At 48.1% G+C, this 20,108-nt stretch overlaps 1 protein-coding gene across 13 annotated transcripts in view; it reads right to left on the reverse strand.

Moving 5' to 3' along the window:
- LOC113590955 (serine/threonine-protein kinase WNK2) overlaps nucleotides 1-20,108 on the reverse strand; it is a 48,010-nt gene that overhangs the window by 18,905 nt on the left and 8,997 nt on the right. For 9 of the 13 annotated variants that reach the window (XM_081703720.1, XM_081703718.1, XM_081703717.1 and 6 more), the window contains exons 3-14: nucleotides 14,707-14,879; nucleotides 13,552-13,772; nucleotides 12,721-12,878; nucleotides 10,251-10,339; nucleotides 8,994-9,213; nucleotides 6,951-7,203; nucleotides 6,699-6,805; nucleotides 4,323-5,027; nucleotides 1,987-2,112; nucleotides 1,408-1,818; nucleotides 615-983; nucleotides 310-359 (exon numbers count right to left, since the gene is read on the reverse strand). In XM_081703720.1, coding sequence (XP_081559846.1) covers nucleotides 310-359; nucleotides 615-983; nucleotides 1,408-1,818; nucleotides 1,987-2,112; nucleotides 4,323-5,027; nucleotides 6,699-6,805; nucleotides 6,951-7,203; nucleotides 8,994-9,213; nucleotides 10,251-10,339; nucleotides 12,721-12,878; nucleotides 13,552-13,772; nucleotides 14,707-14,879 — 2,882 coding nt within the window. The other 4 variants (XM_081703721.1, XM_081703722.1, XM_081703724.1 and 1 more) reach the window with 4 other exon arrangements.

Genomic DNA, 20,108 nt, shown 5'->3' on the forward strand with positions numbered 1-20,108 from the left:
AATAGCAGGTTCATGTTAATGAGCTGGTAGTGCATACTTAAATTACAACACTGAATGAACACAAAGAAAAAAAAAAACGATTGTATCGTGAACTGAAATTTGTTGACTAGAAAGTGTACTTTTTGAAACTTGTATTTGAGGAAACTCACTGAAAGAGCTCACGTTACTGCCTCGGGGTTTTTAACTAAAGGCCACACACACACATTGATGAGCTCAACTTGAATTCAGGCATTTTAAAATAAACAGCCTATGGAAATAAAGCTCATTTATCCCCCGTCACAGAGACCTCCATCAACTCGAGGCTCCTACCTGTCATAAGCCAATCCAGACACTGATGTCTGTTTATCGAGTGCAGCCTCCTTCAAGCAAACAGGAGAGAATGAAAGCAAGTGAGCCACAGATTAGGAGATTAGGAGAAGAGAGGCAGAGAGAGAGAAACACTAAAAACTTGTGTACAATCACACAATCAATAATTCCTCAAACACGAATAATCATTTTGAAAAGCTACTACCTCAGGGCAGGAGTGTATTCCCTTGTTTATTACAGGAAACCATGGAAACCATTAACTCTTTTCCTATTGTCCCTTTTAAAAGCAGGCCACAGTTTTGCCTCACCTCGGCCAACACTTCGGCGGCCGGCCGGCCAGCCCCGGACTGCTGACTCGGCTGGGCCGAGGCGCTGCCGCTTGGCTGCTGCTGCTGTGTCCCGCGAGCGCTTGGTTGTTTGTGCTGCGTCATGCTGGCCGTGGCGGCAGCAGGGAGGTGGGGCTCCTGGGTCAGGCCTGGCGGGGTGCCTGGGGACAGCGGCCGGGCCGCTGAGGAGGGCTGGATGGCGAGCGGAGGCAGCTGGGAGGCCTGGGCGTGACGGGCAGAGTCCGTGGTGGCGATCGGGAGCACGGTCGGCGGGCGCGGGGCGGAGCTCGTCTGGGTGGCAGTCAGGACTGGAAGAGCAGCTAGGGCCTGGTTATTGCTAGTAGACTCTCCCTAAAGTAACAGCCGACAGCTTAGCTGGGTTCCGAAATCCATGCAAATACTTTTCTTCACCATGGACTGTTTGACCCCAGTCAGACAGCAAATGCAGTTGCACAGAGTGCGTTTTTGGCTCTGGGTAAATTGCATCTCTCTCTTTCCTTTCATGGCCCATCTGCACTGGGTCCCCAGAGGAGGCCCAACCTGCAGAGAGGTGCCATGATCCTGCAGTGGCTGCTGTTTGGTTTATTGATTAGCCCAAACGTTTGCTCACTGAAAGTCTCCTGAATCTAAATCGAGTGCATTCCCCAACATAAATAAGTCTGGAATAAAGGCAGTAGACACTGCAATTACAAGCATTCTGCACACCCTTGCGGTCTTAAATCTCATAAGGGACCATTTAAATTCGCACGCACACGCACGCACACGCACACTTTACCTGAGAAAGAGGAACCTCGGTGGAGAGGGGCGGCCCTATGGACACTGAGGCGGGGTTTGGTGAAGGAGGTAGTTTTTGGTGCACGGGGGGTGTGGTCTGAGTGAGGGTAAACAGGGAGGGTGTGGCCACGGAGCTCTGCTGCTGAGCCACGGTTGAGCCGTGGTGGTAAGTGTGTGCTGTGGGGACTGCGCTCGTGAACACAGGAGCGGCACATGGCCCCTGGGTACCATGTGCCGCGAGAGGGGCCGCCACGGCTCCATCCACCTGCGAGCAGGACACCGGTGACACGGAGGGCAGAGTGGGAGGGGCCTGGCCAGCGGAGAGGTACAGCGGCACGAGGGAGGACTGTGCAGAGGGAAAGGAGTCGTGTCCAGGAAGGGGGGCCCCAGCAGACTGGTTCAGTGTGGGTAACTGGGGTGGGACACAAAAACATGCACTACCTAATCAAATATCTTTTTACAGTAAAAAAACGAACAAAAGAAATCTGGGAGTCTTATTTCATGCTGACTTGCATTATTCAGCATAGTGGTTAACTAACAGAGGTCAGATTAAAGCACGAGTAGGAGACAGGAGGCATACGTGTGTGAGGTGAGCTGATTGCTGAGAAGACTGGTGTGGTGGCAGTTGTTGAGCAGCAGAAGCTTGAACCAATGGCTGCTGAGTAGGAGTGTTCTTGGTAGGTAAACTGGATGATTGGAGGATGTGCTGCATATTTTGAGCATAAAACAAAACAGACAGGGTAGGATGGTTAACAGCAATACAGCGTCCAATAAAATCACCATCAACTATTGCTGTGGAAAGGAAACAGGAGAAAGTGAATGAACTGGTTATATGACAACTCTGTCCTTGTGGCGTTAGACTTAGTTCTCAGTATTGGGATCTAGATCACGTGTGCCTTAATGTGTTCATTCCTGATCTACTGAGAGCACAATCAACTATCAACCAGACCTGTCCCAGGCAGGTCACATTTCATGTCCCAGTCTATTGTTCAGTCTGGAATAAAGCTGGAGGTCATTAGTTAGTGAGCGCACAGAGCCCAGCATTTTCTGACAAGTTGTTGCTGTTCCCTCTGCTGGCCGGCCATATCTGTAAATAAGCCATCTGTGTGCTGGAGGTGTGCAAAGTTCCAGGGTAATGTATGCCGCTAAAATCTGTGTGACCCAGCACCTGGTTATTGACCTACATAAATGCTCAGTCTCTCAGCTTTCTCAGGTGCAAGATTACCTTGACAACCTGTACCGACTGCATAAAATTTGCATGTTATATTGTGCGAATAGTAGTAGATGGTGATGCGAAGTACAGTACAGTAGCTCCCTTACTACTTCTGTAATGCTAATGTGCTTATTTAAAAGTTAGTACTGAATGTGCTGGCAACTTATTGTAAACTTGCATCGTTTCTTTCAGCCGAAAAAAAATTTCAGCAAGTGTAAAAATCCTGAGACACGAGTCCTAGATGTTGTAGGATCAGTCACCTTCATTGTGTGGCACAGAATGTGTCAGGGCTTCTCACCTCCAGTGCCGGGGGCTGCGCCACCCTGTGTGGTTTTGAGTTTTCCTTGCTCCAGCATGGCTGATCCAACTGTTCACCTAATTAGCAAGCCCTTCATGAGCTGGAGTGGCGTTGGGGAAGGGAAAACCCAACTCCGCGCAAATGCAGTGATTCTTATAAAAATCCGTTCATTGACATCACAGTCTCCGTAATAAAACTCCATAACCAGTAACCAATCCATGTGCTTTTGCATGAGCCTAGCAAACGGGACACTCAACTACTGACAATGCCTGGACAAAGCTGTCTGGTCTGATGAACCTTGGTTCTAGGCAGTGATGTGAACACAGAGTAACAGGTCCATGCAGGGGTACAAGCGTACAGGGCATTGGCAGGGATGTAATGTTTTGGGTGCATTCAGGCAAATGTGCCCAAAAATACCTGAATTTTGAGAATTCCAGAGAACAGCGAACATTGCAGAAGCCCACATTTAACACTCTCAGCCACCACAAGCGAATGGACACATTCAGTAACCATGCTCCACATATGGCAGATCTAGAATCACTATGGTTCAAGGACCATTCAGGTGAAATGTGGTGGGCACCACAATCCGAAATTCTATCATCATTAGGATGACCTGGAACGCTTGGAGAGCTATGTGAAGCAGCCACATCTGCATGGCTACCGTCAACACCTGGAAGCTACCAAGACCTTTGATGCCCCTGTGTGGCAAAAGGTGGAGCAATATAGTACTGATATGATACTCACTGTGTGGTGCAAAGTACATCACAATCGCACTTTGGAGATATGGTATTTTGTCCATTGTGCTGTCCAGGAAGAACTAAGGTTACTTGGATAAAACCCATTTTACAGCTGCAGGCTGTCTTGGAGCACACTTCACTCATGTAGCAGCCAACCACAACACATTCATTTCTTGAAACAGAACTTCAAGTACGAGTCATTTTTTAATAATATTCGCCAACACTACAGAACAGGGTGTCCTGAGCTCGACACTCCTGCCCAACAGACATATACTGATGCGATAAAGCCCAATCGATCATGCCAAACCAAAAGTGACCGAGCCTCAAAGTGCCCCCCTCATCTGGATCTGGCAGGGGAAACCACAGCATCGATATTCCAAGTGCCAGGCCAAAAGCATTCCCAGGATGCACCATAAACCGCTAGGCAGAATCAGAGGGATACAATCACACTGTCATGGCCTTTACTGAAAGCTTGTCCCCAGTACTGTTGCGTACATGAAAGTGGCGTGACTGGATTTAATAGGCGCACACATGTGGCGCCAGGCATGACAATGGCTCTTGATATACAGCTCAGTTTTAAATGCAATTATATTGCCCATGTGACCCAAGTAGGAGTTACCTGGGCAGAGAAACCCTTGACCCTTGGAACGACGGTGGACTTAACTCACCTGTTGTCCAGGTGCGTCAGTGGCCCTGTGACCTGGACGTGCAGGGGTAGGGAGCGAAGCCGCTGCCTGCAGCGCTGCATTCTGAGCAGATTCACCGCTCTCGACCGCGTTTGCCTGAGGCGGTGCGTTTGGAATGGGACTCAGCCTAGCGGCGGTGCCCCGCGGCACGTTGGGAACAGGACTCAGTCTGGCGGCCGGGGCCAGCGGCACGCTAGGAACAGGGCTCAACCTGGCGGCTGTGGCCAGCGGCGCGCAGGGAACGGGACCAGCAGCCGCGTACAGAACATTTGAAACGGGACTCGACCCGGCAGCGGCCGCGTGCGGCGCGGGGACGGGATGGTAACCAGGGGAGGGGGGGTTCACGTCCGCCTGCGCTTTCGGCGGCCCCGCCCGTCCTGCGGGAGGGTGGCTCTGCACGGCGGGAACGTGCGGCACGGCTGGCGCGCCGTGCGCTAGTGCGGGAGGTCTCGGCGGCGGGTGCTGCGCCTCACCGACCGGCGGCATTGGGGCAGCTGAACAGCTCTGGCGCTGCAGAGCCTGGCCTGCAGGTGCGTATGCAGGCTGTGCGGGTGTGACTACAGGGGCTATGGCAGGGGGCACAGAGAGGGGCATAGCAGAGTAGCTCTGGGAGGACTGGAGGAGGTGGGCGGGCATCTGCAGGGCTGTGGCAGACACCGTCTGGCTCTGGAGACCCAGAACACTGGTCTGTAGGACAGAAGAGCAGTAATGAGAGCACCGTTTCTCACTCTAATCTCAACACCACAGCCAAACAGTGCTTAAACAAAAATGTTCCTTCTCTTTTCTAAGTCTCTCAACTGAACAGGCCTTCAAATATATGTATCAAACTATATACACTACAAAAAAAAAAAAAAAAAAAAAAACAAAAAAAAAAAACAGACGACAGCCAGTCCTGTATACAAATAGAAATGAATAATCTCATGAATGAAGCGAAGCTTAAGAAAAGCCAGATAAGCAACTTCAACCAGCAGTAAGGCAGTTGGTAGGACAGTTGGTGGTATTTAAAAGTAAAAGATATTGGTCGGTTATTCCCCATAAGAAATTTGCCTTCGTGTTAAACCACGGCACAGTGTGTAGCTCCGGGTGGAGCCACTGGCTGCCTGAGCCGAGCGCGGACACCTTAGAAGCCTCTTCGAATTTGTGTTAACGAGACGAGTATTTGCCCAAGTCTTCCCGAACGGCACCAGGAGGTGACGGAGAGACATGGACGAGGAAGGAAGAGAAACAGACGTGAAAGAGAGGCGGACTCCAAAAGTGACAGAAAAGATGCTTGTCCTCAGACGCACAGCACCCTCTATAGCTTGGCGCACAGCAGAGCGGGCAGGCTGTCGGACCTACCATGTAGACCAGGGCATGGTCGTCCACGCAAACACTCGCCCGGCGCTGCAATGTCGGGTGGGGCTTTAGCTTGGTGTCCACCTCTCTCTCGTCCCCGTTGTCGTGTGAGGGCTGGTACAACACTGCTTCTTTCAGGATTGCCGGGACTCTTAGCTGGGGAGTTGGGACATGTTTGTGCCCAATGATGTTCTGCAGAGACCTGTTGAGCTGCGATAGGCAAGTGGTCTCGCTGAAGGAGCGCCTGTGTCGGCATATTTTGGGCCGCAGTTCAGTAGGAGGGGAGCGCTTGCCCAGGGATGGGGCTGCACTTGACAGGCTGGGTCCTTGCTCCGCCCAAGGCATGAGCGAAAAAACTGGGGAGTACACGTGGCACATGGGGAGCGGGCTGTAGATGGTGGGGCTCAGAGAATACTGACGCCCGTGGGCGTCACCAACTGCGGGTTGGTCCCACTCCGTCTCGCTCGGCAACCCCGCCGAAGACTCGCTGAGGCGACGAATATCGAGCGGCGGTGGGGGGTGTCCTGGCCTCCGAGTAGAAGAATGATCCTTCTCTTCAATTTTCGACTCCGACCGGGTTAACAGGATGTGGGTGTGGCCAGGACTTTCTGGCCGGGAAATTGATTGGACACGTGGGCGGTTTGTGTGTTTGTCAGTCACAGAATTGCTTCGGGAGCGTGCACCTGCCATAGGTCCCGCCCAATGGGAGGAAGACTGCGCTTCCAAATCGTCATGAGGTGTCAAAAGTAGGCCACTAGCATGACACTAACACAAAGCAAGCAAGGGACACGCGCACAAACATGAAACAAAACACAACCACAAGGCCATGTTATGTGAAGTGAAACTCTAAGGAAACAAAACCCAAGACAAAAATGTTTGTGGTATGTTTGAAGCATGTATGCTATAAGCATATTGACAAGTACATTTATGGAGACAACAACACAACACACTAGACGGGCAACGCGGTGTGGCGCACGACTTTCTCATTCAAGTGTTCACTCATGGGTTTGCCAAGATACAGACCTGCTGTGTTGCCGTGGAGACAGGTTCCTGCAGAGACTGGTATATGACACTGTGCAAGCTGCTACTGTGGGAGTCTGAGTATACTGTAGAGCCAGTGCCACTGTCAGCTAAAGAGAGTGAGCGAGAGGCATGGATGAGGCCCTGCTTGGTCAAAAATACAGAACACACATAAAGGATTCTGATCTTGTGCATTTATTACAGGACGTTTTCCTTTTTAAGATCACTCACCCATCCACCCACCCACCCACTCACATGTAGTAGAGGTAGTCCTGCTGCTCAGCTGGCTCAGATGGCCATGCGGCTCCGCCTCTGCGTCCTCGGGCTCGGCGGGGCCGCCAGCATCGCCCAGGATGGGTGCAGGCTGGGCTTTGGCGGGCTGAGCTGCGGCGCTCTGCGCGGCTGATGGCGGCGTCCGCGCCCGTCGCCACTTTATCAGGGCCACCCGGTCCCGGATAGACTTGCCCACGATCTTTGCGTCGCTCTCGTGGAAAAAGCCGGACTCCACCTGACAGGAAATGAAGAACATGATGGAGCCTGCACACATTTTTGAACAGAACGGCAGGCTTTCCCATGGAACAGAAAGATGGAGCTCTTAAAATTGAAGTAAAAAATGTTTCATCAAAAGGTAAGCACTGAGAACAAGGGGAACATTGCAAGAAGGACCTACAATAGAGTCACGATGCCCAGAACACTCACGCGCACGCATGCAAACTTCAAAGCAAATGGGACTCATTACCCACTAGTCACACTGACGCTTTCTAAAATGAGTCAAGTCCAAAAACAAGCGCAGTTATGTTTATTTCAGGCATTGCTCAGTAGTTACTGTTGCACATGAGCGCTAAAAGGAAAGCCATTGTGAAACCCGCCTGTAGTGTTTAATGGGGGCCCAAACGTCTCAACTGTGAATCATCCCAAACACCTCTAATTATGCTCCTGAATAGCTTACAGAAGTCACTGATGTGTTAACAGTATGGCTCTTGATGTCATCTAGGGGGGAACGACTCGACCCGTGAACGCCTGGTACAGCTCGTGGAGGGCTCAATAATTAGCTGAGGGAGCTGAATCCAGCGTGAGCAGAAAGGGCCCGAATTGGGCAGCGCTGAGGCTGCCGCGGCGACTGGATGAAACATCGCGTGGGCACAGAACCCAAGGTAATGTTTGCACTGACTGTGATGATCAATAAGTGGTGAGGAAGAAGGACACATTTCCAGCAGCATGCGTGCGTATACACACATGCGCACACACACGTATGCTACATTACTCACAGTGCATAACATTTTCCAATTATGGTGCCTTGGGACAGGACAGCTGTGACCAAAGACTTCAGGAAAGGATGGTGATCTGATTTTAACAGGCCTGGGCATACAGCAGTGTTTACTCCGAAAAACCTGAGAGACTCATTGTTTAATTTGTGTGTGTATACACACACACACACACACTTTTTTTTTTTTTTTTTTTTTTAACTTTGCTTCTACTTTTGGACTTGTTTTCTAGAGATCCAAGATAAGCAATAGTCAGATTACATTTTCACTTTTCCCCCCCATTTTATATTGTTCAAACATGTTTAAGACACAGACCACTTGTATATTGCCCTCCTACTCCAATAACCCTGTGCAAAGTATAAATCTGGATTTCAGCTAGTATAGGGAGCTACATAATTACATATAAACAACTTATAGCTAGTGTCATGCCTACATTATCACAATTACACATTGAGAATGATGAGATTCAGTAAAAATGACAATTTCAGGACCCTAAAATAACACATCCTAAGTAGAAGGAGAGAGGGCCGTTTCTTGGACTGAACCCCCAACAGGATTCTGAGGAGAGATCCTTCTCTATAGACAGAGCATCACAGAGATGACCCTGGTTCTAAAATATGCTAAATATTCACACACAACCATGCCACTGTGGATACCTTTCAACAATTTAGGTGAATTTTAACCCACCCCCTGAGGGGGCATGAGATTCTCATGTGGTTCAACATAGGCATTTAGCCCAGGGTATTTAGCCCGTTCATTCTGTCCCCACTACCAGCACAGATAAGTCACCTGCAAAACCACTAAAGCCTGGTTAAGACGTTTTGGCAGCTGGAAGAGCACAACACTGGCCACCACCCGCTCCACACTCAGTTTGGCTCGGTGATGTAAATGCTACCGAGTGCGGCCCTGAACGCCACGGCGCAGGTCTGAAACGCACGCGCTGCTTCTGCGCTGCCTTACGCTCTCCAACAGGGAGCAAAACTTTGAGCCGGGGGGGGTGAGCGGCGAGGACGAGCACCCGGGTGCCACTCACCATCTCCTGGGCCACGCCCTCAGGCACCTCCTTCTCCAGGTCGAAGGTGAACTCGATGGCGCCGGCGTCCTTGTACTTGCCCTTCAGCTTGCGTGGGTCCTCCACCCACAGCTTGAGGGCGATGGAGGCCTTCCTGCCGTCGTCCTCCTCAGCTAGCTCCACCCGCACGCCCGTGTCCTCAGCGAAGAAGGCGTGGTTCAGGAGGTCTTTGATTGAATAGCTGGGGAAGGGGGTTGGGAGGGGCAGGGTCACAAACACACCATTCCCAGTGAGCTCGTCTGGTCCATAGGCTGATGCACCCTGTCCTGTCGGCTTGCGCGTTTTCTACTCGGGTTAGACACGAAGTAGTTCGTGCCAGTTGTTACCAGAATAATCTCATCACAACCACTAACCAATACTTGATGGCCTTTGCTTCAGTTGCAGTGAACAGATTTTAAACTGAATTATACCATGTACCTGTCATTACATAGAAGGGTTTCACAGTCCTGGTCCCAACACCTGCCCCAATGCATCCAACATATCAGCTAATTAACCAGGCCTAAATGAGTTTAAAATGCCAGAGAATAGGACCAGGACTAGGGAACAGCCTGAGAGCATATAAACAACCTCTTTCAGGTTAAAAGGCAAATCAAGTCAAAAATGTATCCTCCGAGAAATTATGTAGGGTGTTGAATCAGAAAATGTACACTTTTAAATCAGAGTTCACAGACTGAGACCTAAAAGCTGCTCTGGAATCTGAGGCACTTTTGCACCAAATCTTTCCTCAGCAGTTATCACCCCACACCAAGAAATGTTTTGCCTTTCTGGTTGTCCTATGAACACCTTACTAACAATGTTCTTTACTTACCAGTCTGATGATAGAGGTGCCTTACAAACACACACAGTTGGCACTTATCTTGGTCATACCAAAGCTGTAATTAGACTCAAAAGAATATTGGGTGAATACTACCTAATCTAACAGTAAAGGTGTGTGCATGCCCATCCAAGATAAGGGCACGGGGACATGGTGTGGCAGAAATGAGGACAATAATTTCTCTCTCACCCCCTCGTCTCAGAAACTGGACTGGGGTGGTTACACTGGCGGTAGGCGATGTAGGCTGTTTCTGGCTGGAGGAAATTGGGTTGTGTGCAAAAAAGTGCCCGTTGGTTACCATCCAGCAAAGCGTGCGTGCGTGCGTGAGAGAACATTCTCTGGGTAGCTCCATCACTCATTACTGTCCTTCTCCACACCCCCGCACACGGGGAGACTCCGCTCACCGCTCTTCCTTGTTCTGGCAGATACACTCGCCAATGATCTCCTTCACCTCTGGGTCCATGACCTTGTGATAGCTGGCAGGCTTCACCCCCTGGGAAAGGCAGAGCAGATAGAAGGAAGAGAGAGTGTTGAGGAGGGGCAAAAGAAGTGGGCAAAATGGGGGGGGGGGGGAGGAGATAGCTGGGCTTGCATCTACGACTTGTTTAAACAGAAGCAGCTGCCAGGTGACCCCCATGCTAAATTGCACACTATAAAAATAGCAGAACTTGGCAGGAAAGATCACCACAGCCAATGCACTAAAGTGCAGGAGAAGAACACAAGGGCTGGTTTGTTTCTTTTTCCTTCAAGGTCTTTTTCTGGCACCTTAGACAGGGGTGGGTTTTGTTATTTTGGAGCCCCAGGTGAAAGGCAGGTACAGGCTCCCATGACCAGTGGTTTGTTTTTTCTTTTTGTGGCTCTGTTCCACAAATACTTTGTTTTCTCCATCTCCCTGCCCCCCATCTTTTCAAGCACATGCCATCTATGCTGAACCTGTCACTTGCTTTCACTGCTCTGCATTTACACAGTAGTGTCGTTTCTTAAAAACTTAGAACAGACCATTTACAGCATTGATTGGGGTATGTAATTGACATAATTGACACAGCCATGGATAGCAGGTATTTAAAAAGAAAGTAAAAAATAATAAATAATCAATCAATTATTTACTACCAATCCTGGCCTTGGGTCTGTAAGCTTGTTGCATAACATTACAGAACTGGTTCTCTTTGTGCAGAGATTTTGCTGGTTTCAAACAGTTAATGCTGGGTCTCATCAATAAAGACCATCAGCTGAAAAATTAAATTAAACACCTCTTTATGCAATCGTACTTAGGCCATTTAGATGAAAATGTGAAATGTGGAAACAGTTTAGAGTGGGCACATACCAAAACAATACTTAAAAACCAAACTGCTGTTTATAAGCATTCACTTAGTCACCTTACAAGAAAACCAAACTGATCCAGGCTTCATCTGATAAACGCACACTGGAGCTCCGCTCAGAGAAGGGAAAAAGCCGAAAACAAATGATCCTCATATACTGTGTAGACCAACATCACCATTCCCTTGAGAGAAAGCAAGAAGATAAAAATATGACACACAGTATATGGTGACGCTCAAAGATGAGCAATGGAGAACACCGGAGCAGAAAGGAGGTGGGCAGGAAGAGGAAAAGAGACGATGAGAGCCGGAGAGAGAGCCAGAGTGCGAGAGAGAGAGTGAGAGAGTGAGTGTCAGGCGAGGACTGGTGATGCAACTTTTGGTGGGCCTCGCCTGCCAAAATCAATAGCCATCCACCTGCTCTACACCACACAAATGGAGCTGCAGCAGCCAAACCCTTTACTCAAATCATCCAAGTGCTTGCTACACACTCGCACACGCCTGTCAGCAAGGGGCTGGCCAACCCCAAGCAAATGGCATCTGGCCACATGCATGCGAGGTATCTACATGTCAGGGCGTTCCTGCGAGTTGCACAGGCTCATCCACACTCCGCTGCAACACAACAAAGCTGATACCTGTTAAAAAATGCCGTCACCTTTAATTAACTAAGTAACCGTTTATTAAACAAAGTACGAAAACGTCAACAAACCGGTACGCTGTAAACAGAGTCACTCTGGCTTGTGGCTGGTGTCTGTGTAATGCTAGGTGTAGAAGGGAAACCAAGAATATTACCAAAAAAAAAAGAAAAAAAAAAAAAAAAAAAAGGTGCTTTAGAGGCACATGTGATTCCTGAAAGGAAGTCAAAGGGATTTGTCTACAAGATTACAAGTGCATGTGTGTTCGTATGTGTGTGTCTATAATGACCAGTGCTGCTGACATCGCAGTGCTCCCACTGGATGGCTCAGTATTATTCAATCATGCGCACGCGCACACATACCTGGATAAAATCTTGCTGCATGTTGCAACTTGTCTTATATAACTGCCCACTTCAGTCACATTAGTGCCATTTCACTAAAGACCAAGTTACTGCACCCACTCCAATTAGATCAGATAAGTGACAACGGCGCTGCCTCTGGCGATGCTCGTTGTTTACGTTCGCGAGCGACTTTGTGATCAGTGTATGATGAAAGAATAAACAAACAGGCATATGACTCCCGTGACTAATCTCCCCAGCCTGAGCAGCAACGAGCCTGCATCTGCGGTCTGAAAGCTGCAGGACTAAAACGCTCCGTCCCGGCATCCTGACGCAGCTAACTGCCTGTTCTGCTCTCCTTGCAACACTCCGACGCCAGGCACTGCCAAGTCCTGCTCACGGTCTCCCGCACTTCCTCGGGCCTTTATGGAAATTGTGCGCCGCCTCTTTAAGGCCTGGTGCCATCACAGATTTGTATTTCCCCCCCCCACCGCAGTAGCACAAGCCGTCGTGCCCGTGGGCCAGTGACGGATGGCGGGGCTCTCGGGTTACTGCGCTAGTGGGTGCGGGGAGGGTGGGACTCACGCTGGTGACTTTGCGGTAGATCTGCGCGGCGTTCTGGCACTCCGAATACGGGTACTCGGACGTAGCCATCTCCAGCATGCACATGCCAAAGGCGTAGACGTCCACAGACTCGTCGTAGTGCTCCTCGTACATCTCTGGGGCCATGAACTCTGGGGTACCTGAAAGCAGAGGGGCGAAAGGTCAGACCGTGCGGTGGAGGGGGTGGGTTAAACCGAGCAGACAGGCCCAGACAGAGGCTGCGTCGCTCAATGGTTCAGGGTTCACAGTCGGTCGCTGTGATGTCCTATCTGAATTGGACTAGTTCCCTTAAAAGGCACAATCTGCATGTAGTACACGCAGCATAAAATACAAAAAAACTCCATGGTCAATATTTCACATTTACATTTTATATTTGTTTCTGAATACATGCACACACTGCACAACACTCCTGAGACCTCTTAGCATGAAGTTTGATATACAGCATGAACCCTCAACTACAGACCACAAAAGAAAAAAGAAAATAACACACAGCCACCTTTGGCAGACTTTGAGCTACTGTTGCATTCCAGGATATTTTTTTGTGGCTGCTGTGTTTACTGCTCAGCTTGCGTCCCTCAGAGCAGGTGAAACAAGGAACGAACAAGCCACGGATGCCGAGGCGTGACTGAAAGCATGCCACACAAGCCCTGGAGCACAGCGGCCAGGCGTTCTTCCCGCCTCTGCCTGCAGGATTCCGCCACACCTGATCCCAACACGGAGACATACAGTACCAGCCACGTGCGAAGGGATCCGCCACCTGCCCAAACTCGCTAGAACCCACCTAAAACTGCTCGAACCCGGCGGCTGACTCACCAATGACGCTCTTGGCAAAGGAGGCCCTCTTCAGCGTAGCGAGGCCTAGGTCACCAATCTTCACGCTGCCTGTCGGGCCTGTGATGAAGATGTTGTCGCACTTGAGGTCGCGGTGGATGATGGGCGGTGTGCGTGTGTGTAGGAAGTGGAGGCCCTTCAAGATCTGCCGGCACCAGCTGCGCAGAACCTTGGGCTTCATCACCTTGAAGCGCTTCAGGTAGCTGTGGAGCGGAAAGGATCAGCAGTCAGCGGCATCCCTGATGTAATCATCACCATCCCCCAACACAGTTGTCGTCACCAATGCCACCCCACAGAGGAAAAAAAACAAAACAAGGCAAATCGCTGCATACAATTTCTTCCCTAAACCAGCTCATCACTGCGTTCGAGACAAAAGGCACGCTCAACAAGACTTGAAATTCTTCATTTACACACTTCAAGCATCTCTGACAAAGGCTAGTCACTGCTGAATACACTGGCACTGCAGGCACAGAATTCCCAATGCCTGGTGACATGGACAGACTGGATCACCCAACTTCATTTAATTCGTTCACTAGTTTTAGCCACTGGTGGCGTTTCACAAAAGCAAAACAAAGAAAGCAGCAGTGAAGTGATGAGTGGACTCCACCTTTAGAATCCTGGGACCCAGAGTGAAAAACCATGCTTCAGCTCCAAACAGACATGAATAAACAGATTAGTCAATAGCTTCTCAAGGAGCTGATCCCAGGAGCAATCACACATGTGACTACTCCTAGCATCATGATTTAGCAGACATTTATTGCCTAAGTGCCCCATGGAGATGCATTCATTGGGGCATCTTGGCTAACCACATCATATATTGGTACTATTAATGGTCTGCAATGCACAACAGAGTCTAGTTTCAAGTAGCTCCAGAAACCTGGACAACTACACTATCTGTACTCATCCATAAAAAGAATACATGTTTCTACATCTAGACTAAGCAATGGGACACATAGTTTAAGCTTGGTTTCATAACCCAGGACGACAGAAATCTATGGATCATACGCATTTATGCAAGCTCTCCACTCAAAAACAAGAACATTCCTACAATCAGTTTTGGACCAATTCAGTCAAAACAAGCAGAGTCTCAACCATTAGGCCATTAGGGGTCGGGGCAAGACCAGTCACACAACTCACGTTTTTAATGTCCCTGAGGTCATGAGCTCTGTCACCAGGACGATGCACTTCTTCCCTTTGAGCAGGGACTCCCAGAAGTCGTAGAAGCGGACGATGTTGGGGTGCTGCAGGCCCTTCAGCATCTCCGCTTCCTCTTTGAAACGGTGCCTCTCCGCCTTCGACAGCTTCCGGTCCTGAGGCCGCGTGGGGAGAGAGAAGGGCAAACATGTGGAGAAGCTGGTTCTGCTGTTTGTTTTATTGAAATGCTTCGGTAAGACAGTCTTGTGCAACCCGTCATGCTCCACCAACCCCCCCACCCCCGACGGTAACGTTTTCCTTCTGCGCTCATCCGAGTGGCTAGAAGTGAGAGCTCAAGGTTTATTGATGTTCTGCCTCCCGTGGATACCCATACATCAGCTACCGCATCCTGGTGGTGGTGGGGTGAGGTGGGGTGGGGGCCTGATCGGAATGAACGGACAACAGCAAGTGGATGCAAACGTCTGAGGTGGGGGAGGGGGGACAGGCTGCAGACAGATTGGCCATGTGATTCCACTGCCTTAAACATCAATATCCGTCAACATATTGCACGTCTCCTGCGAGCCGCATCCCAGCCAGTCTGTTCAGAGAGATCGCACTGCAGAGCATAGCCTGCAGAGAGACGCAAGACGCCTTCGCAGCCGCACGTATAACGGGGTTGATGGAGGGCTTTCTGCCGCTAGTCATCTTGATAGGTGGTTAAGATCTCGAGCCCTTGGTGATCCATTTTTAAGGGGTTGTTGAAATAGCCCAAACCCAAGGGATCTCCCCCCCCCCCCACCACACACACACACACACATACACACACACACACACACACGGGGCGTAAAAGAGCATTGCAGATCGATTTGGCTCCAACCCCATCCCCCGGCTCGGCACTCTTCTCTGTGTTATTTCTTTTGTGTTTCCCTTTTATGTCCATTTTTAATTATCCTTTTAAACTTGTACAAGATTTATTTGGTATGTCTTTTTAATTTATTCAGATCTGCAAAAGGTTGACAGCAACTGTATGAATCATGGCATATATGAGAAAGTATAAAACTATAGTGTTATCAAGTATTACAACATCCCATTTATCTGCATCCCACTGCCTTAGTCATAAGTCTGAATCTCTTTGGTCACAAGTCTTTGCTCTAATGCTCCAGAGAATGTCAGTACCATGCTTTAGAAAGCCAGTAGCTCTAATGAACAACCAATCCGGCTCTCAAAACACCCCACATACATACACACAGACACAAGCACCCAACACGTCTGTTCATAAGTTTCGGCTGATACAGACATGTGACCCAACCTGACAGGGATTAATCAAATTAATCTAAAGGTTGATCAGTGTGTGAAAAATGGAGCGGTAGGGGGAGGCAAATAGAGACAGAGGAAGCAATACAGAGGAGGAAAGTGAATGTGTGTCCAATGTTAAAACCCTTTGGAAGTGATGCGAAGTGTAGTGTGTGTGTGTGTGTGTGTGTGTGCAGGGGGGTTGTATGAATTTCTTGTCATGCTGTCAGAGCCCCATTAATTATGCAGCGCTGCAGAGAGCCTGCCCCACTCAGCCGAGCCATGGCCCCCCACGTATGCGCGCACACTGTCTTCCTGCCCCCAGCCCCACCCAGAACCCTTCACCAAGGCAGCCCTCTGCTTCATACACGCGAGGTGGTGGTGGCGGTTGGTCCCTGCATTGCTGCATTATTTAGTAGCTGCGAGGTGTTGTGCCCAGCATGGGAAGATGCACCCACACCCGTGCACTTGAAGTGTTGTGGCGTTCCATTCCGGCAGCTCGTGTTTCGGATCATGCCACCACTCCGGGAACAGGTGCTAGCCTTTAAATAACTACACCAGCAGCCCACAGCTTCTTCTGAGAGTCTTGCCTACAGAAGGGCTATGCGAAAGCTGCTATAGCGCAGGGACATTTTTACCCTGAAAGACCATGAAAGAAGAGATTTCCCACACTTTTGACATTTCAAGAAGTCAGCTCATGCAGGTGGGGAAGGGGTGGGAAAGTGTTGTGTTTGCTTCCCTGACGTGCCTACTTCTCTTCAGAAGAGCTGATTCACCAGCATGATGGATTCTTATCTGTACACAATGTCAATCCTGTCATGTCATGAGTTAAATTATTGTGGTTCATATACTGGCAATGTTTTTGAGCAAGACTTTCAGTTTAACTTGCTTGTTTACACACACTAGCCTTGGGCTCATAAACGGCACTATCAAATGGTATACAAATTTAAATGGACAATATTAAGGAAGTTACCGTTCTGTTGTTTTCTGTCACATACCATTACATCACGTTTTTGTTGGCTTCATATTTAACCATTCCCTTTGTACAAGCAGTGTAATCTCTAGTTAGTTAAAATGCATACAACAGAAAACCCTGCATTTCATTTTTGCCCACACATGCAACATGCTCAACTAATTACCTACAATATACATTTTTTTAAATGCCACTTGAAATGATCATAGATTTTATGTCTGGAAAAGAATGCTGGGACACATGCAAATTAAACAAAGTGTCACAGAAAGGTTTAAACATGTAATAGGCTGCAATATTTAGTTTTTGAACCAAACAGACAACTTGTTAAGATATTAACAGCATTAATAAATCTAAAATAAAAATTAAAAACAAGTACTCTACCTGATGTTGATTAAAACTTTAAATCAATAACTATGGAATAACAACTATACATAAACTCAAAACCATTTCTTTAACATGGAGCCTGGGATTCACCGAGTTCATGTAGCAGCTACATGAAAAGGGTCCCATAAATGGAATGAAGACTGGCCCTGTAAGGCTCACATGGCATGGTATTGAACAGAATGTGCAACATAATATTGTTAATTGCTATACATTCTGAAGAGGATATTCATTTGTGTAAACTGACATTATTGCTCAAGTCCAACACCAACACATGCCTGCCTCAGACTGAGTAGAACTGGCGGACAATACTTCTCTGGGCTCACGGTACCATTGCGGCCGATTGTTTCTTCCTCCTTGGGGGACAAGACAACTTTATCTTTTACTGCGGTGGCTCTCTCTATCTCTCTATGCTGCTACATGGCAGTGTGTGTTCAGTGCTGCAGCGTTGCAATTCGGAGAGTTCATTTCAAGGAAGCTGATAGGTGTGTGATTACTAGCGAAGAGAGTAAGGAAGGCCAGAGAGAGAGAGAGAGAGAGAGAGAGAGAGAGAGAGAGAGAGAGAGAGAGAGAGAGAGAGAGAGATAGAGAGAGATCAAGCATGTGAGGGGGAAAGAGACCTTTGCGTTTTCAAATGGAGTGTGACATGGACAAGAAGTAATTGTTATATAGTTGTTCCACTCTGTTGCCCCAAGTGTTTATTATAATAGCTAAGGGCTGTGTATGCAGGCATGCAAGTGCTCGTGTGTGTACGTACACACACACACACACACACACACACACACACACACACACACACACACACACACACACACACACACACACACACACACACAGGGGGAGAGAGAAAGAAAGATTGAGAGACAGACACCTATACCAGTGCTTAGGCACAATTGGGTTGAGGCAATAAGGTCTGCTGACATGCTCATTTCAATGTCCTATCCATGTGTGTGCAACGCGCACACGCACACACCTTTCTCAGGGCTACAAACAAAAATGACTTTGTAGCAAACCTGAATGAAGACTGTTGTATAGACAATTGTTTGTCTGTATAGAGCGGCCCAATGTCCATGCTTAACCCAGTGACCCGGTTTCCTATAAGAGGCCACCAGGGCAGAGAATGCCTAGATCAGCAGTCCAGGCACTAGTCACAGGCCAGGACGAGACCAGAGAAGGTGACCAGCTAAACCACAACACGAATGCAGTCGGCTTTGCTTGGCAGAAGATCCGAAGAGCACCACAAAGAAGCATGGGACATTCTGAGCTCTCTGCATGACTAGAATGTTGCTGGAGACAGGGCATTATCTTACTACCTGAGAGAAACATTTCTCCCCCCACTATACTAGAGACAAAGCAGTTGCTTAAAAAGGTACATAGTAGATCAGATAACTAAACATATAAAACTACATTTCAGAACCCAAGTAATCAAACTGAACATCAAAGCATTTAGTACTTAACAGGTGCACTAAGCTACATGTTTATGCCAACATGCATGGGTGGGGGGGGATTCTAGTACCCATCTTTAAGTAGTTCTCCTCAACTAAACTTGACTATACCTGTTCTGAAGAAGCAAAACAACATGTAAAATGTACTACTACATTGCCAGTGACCATTTTTCCAGTAGTTTAGCATTGGGTAACGGATATTTGTGGTATTTAGGTGTGTGATGTCAGGCGAACTGAACAGTTATTCTATCTTCTCTGCTATTGCTAAGGTTAAGCTTCAAACAAGGAAAGCTGGTTCCAGATCAGAACATGACTGCAGCTTCTCAAACGCTGCCAAAAATGTTCTGGACTGATGGAATGCGCACCTTATGACAGAAGCCCCTACAGCATTAACAATAGCAAAGATAGCAACCATTTATGACTGGCAGGTTGTTGATAAACATTTCCTTGTAGCATTCTATGTAAATGCAGCATACTGCAGAAAACTTGCATATGTTGACTGGGAAATTGTGGACTTTCAGAAAGAAACGCCTTACTTTCTAGCTCTGAAAGTATCTAAAAGCATGATGCACCCCATTTAAATTGCACAGGACAATTCCTGAGTTCTGCATGAAACACTGCCAAACCACACATCACACTTATCAGTTACAGAGAATCCAATACTAGTGGTACACACACACACACACACACACACACACACACACACACAGGGCATGAAGCCATGCAGAAAAAGAAGAGTATGTAATTTCTAATTACACTCGGTCACATGCAGCATAATATGAAGGAATCCATTTAAACTTGGCCATAACCAATGCTTTACACTTTGAGCACATGTTTAAATAAACACATACACAGCTCTACATGAAGCTTCCTGAAAAACTTTAACAAGGGATAAATGAGACTGCATTATTAAAGGTGTTTTATCATGACTCACTGTAGCAAATCATGAGATTAATATTATGGTTTGACTATACAATTTGACAGTTTGTTAAAGTGCATCATTTGTGTGTTTAGATATGCTGATCTGAACTGTGCATCTCACAGTGACCCTGTTGCGTTATCACCACCTCTCATGTTCCCCATTGATAAAACAGTGCTTGTTAAAGCCTTGGCATATTTTTGCTTCTCAGAATCATTTGTACATTTATCAATATTCAGACAGCAAACAATGACTCCATTAATATGCATGAACTAGTGGTTGCCCTCGAGATCTGAGGCAGGCGAAACTGGGGCCAAGAAGGGTAAATATGATATGCCTTAATACGGGTTTCAAAAGGAAAGACCGGGTGGTAGCGATAATCACTGAGGTGGAC

This window comes from Electrophorus electricus, chromosome 20, assembly GCF_041902795.1.
Source record: "Electrophorus electricus isolate QZ-2024a chromosome 20, ASM4190279v1, whole genome shotgun sequence".
Classification (NCBI taxonomy): Eukaryota; Metazoa; Chordata; class Actinopteri; order Gymnotiformes; family Gymnotidae; genus Electrophorus; species Electrophorus electricus.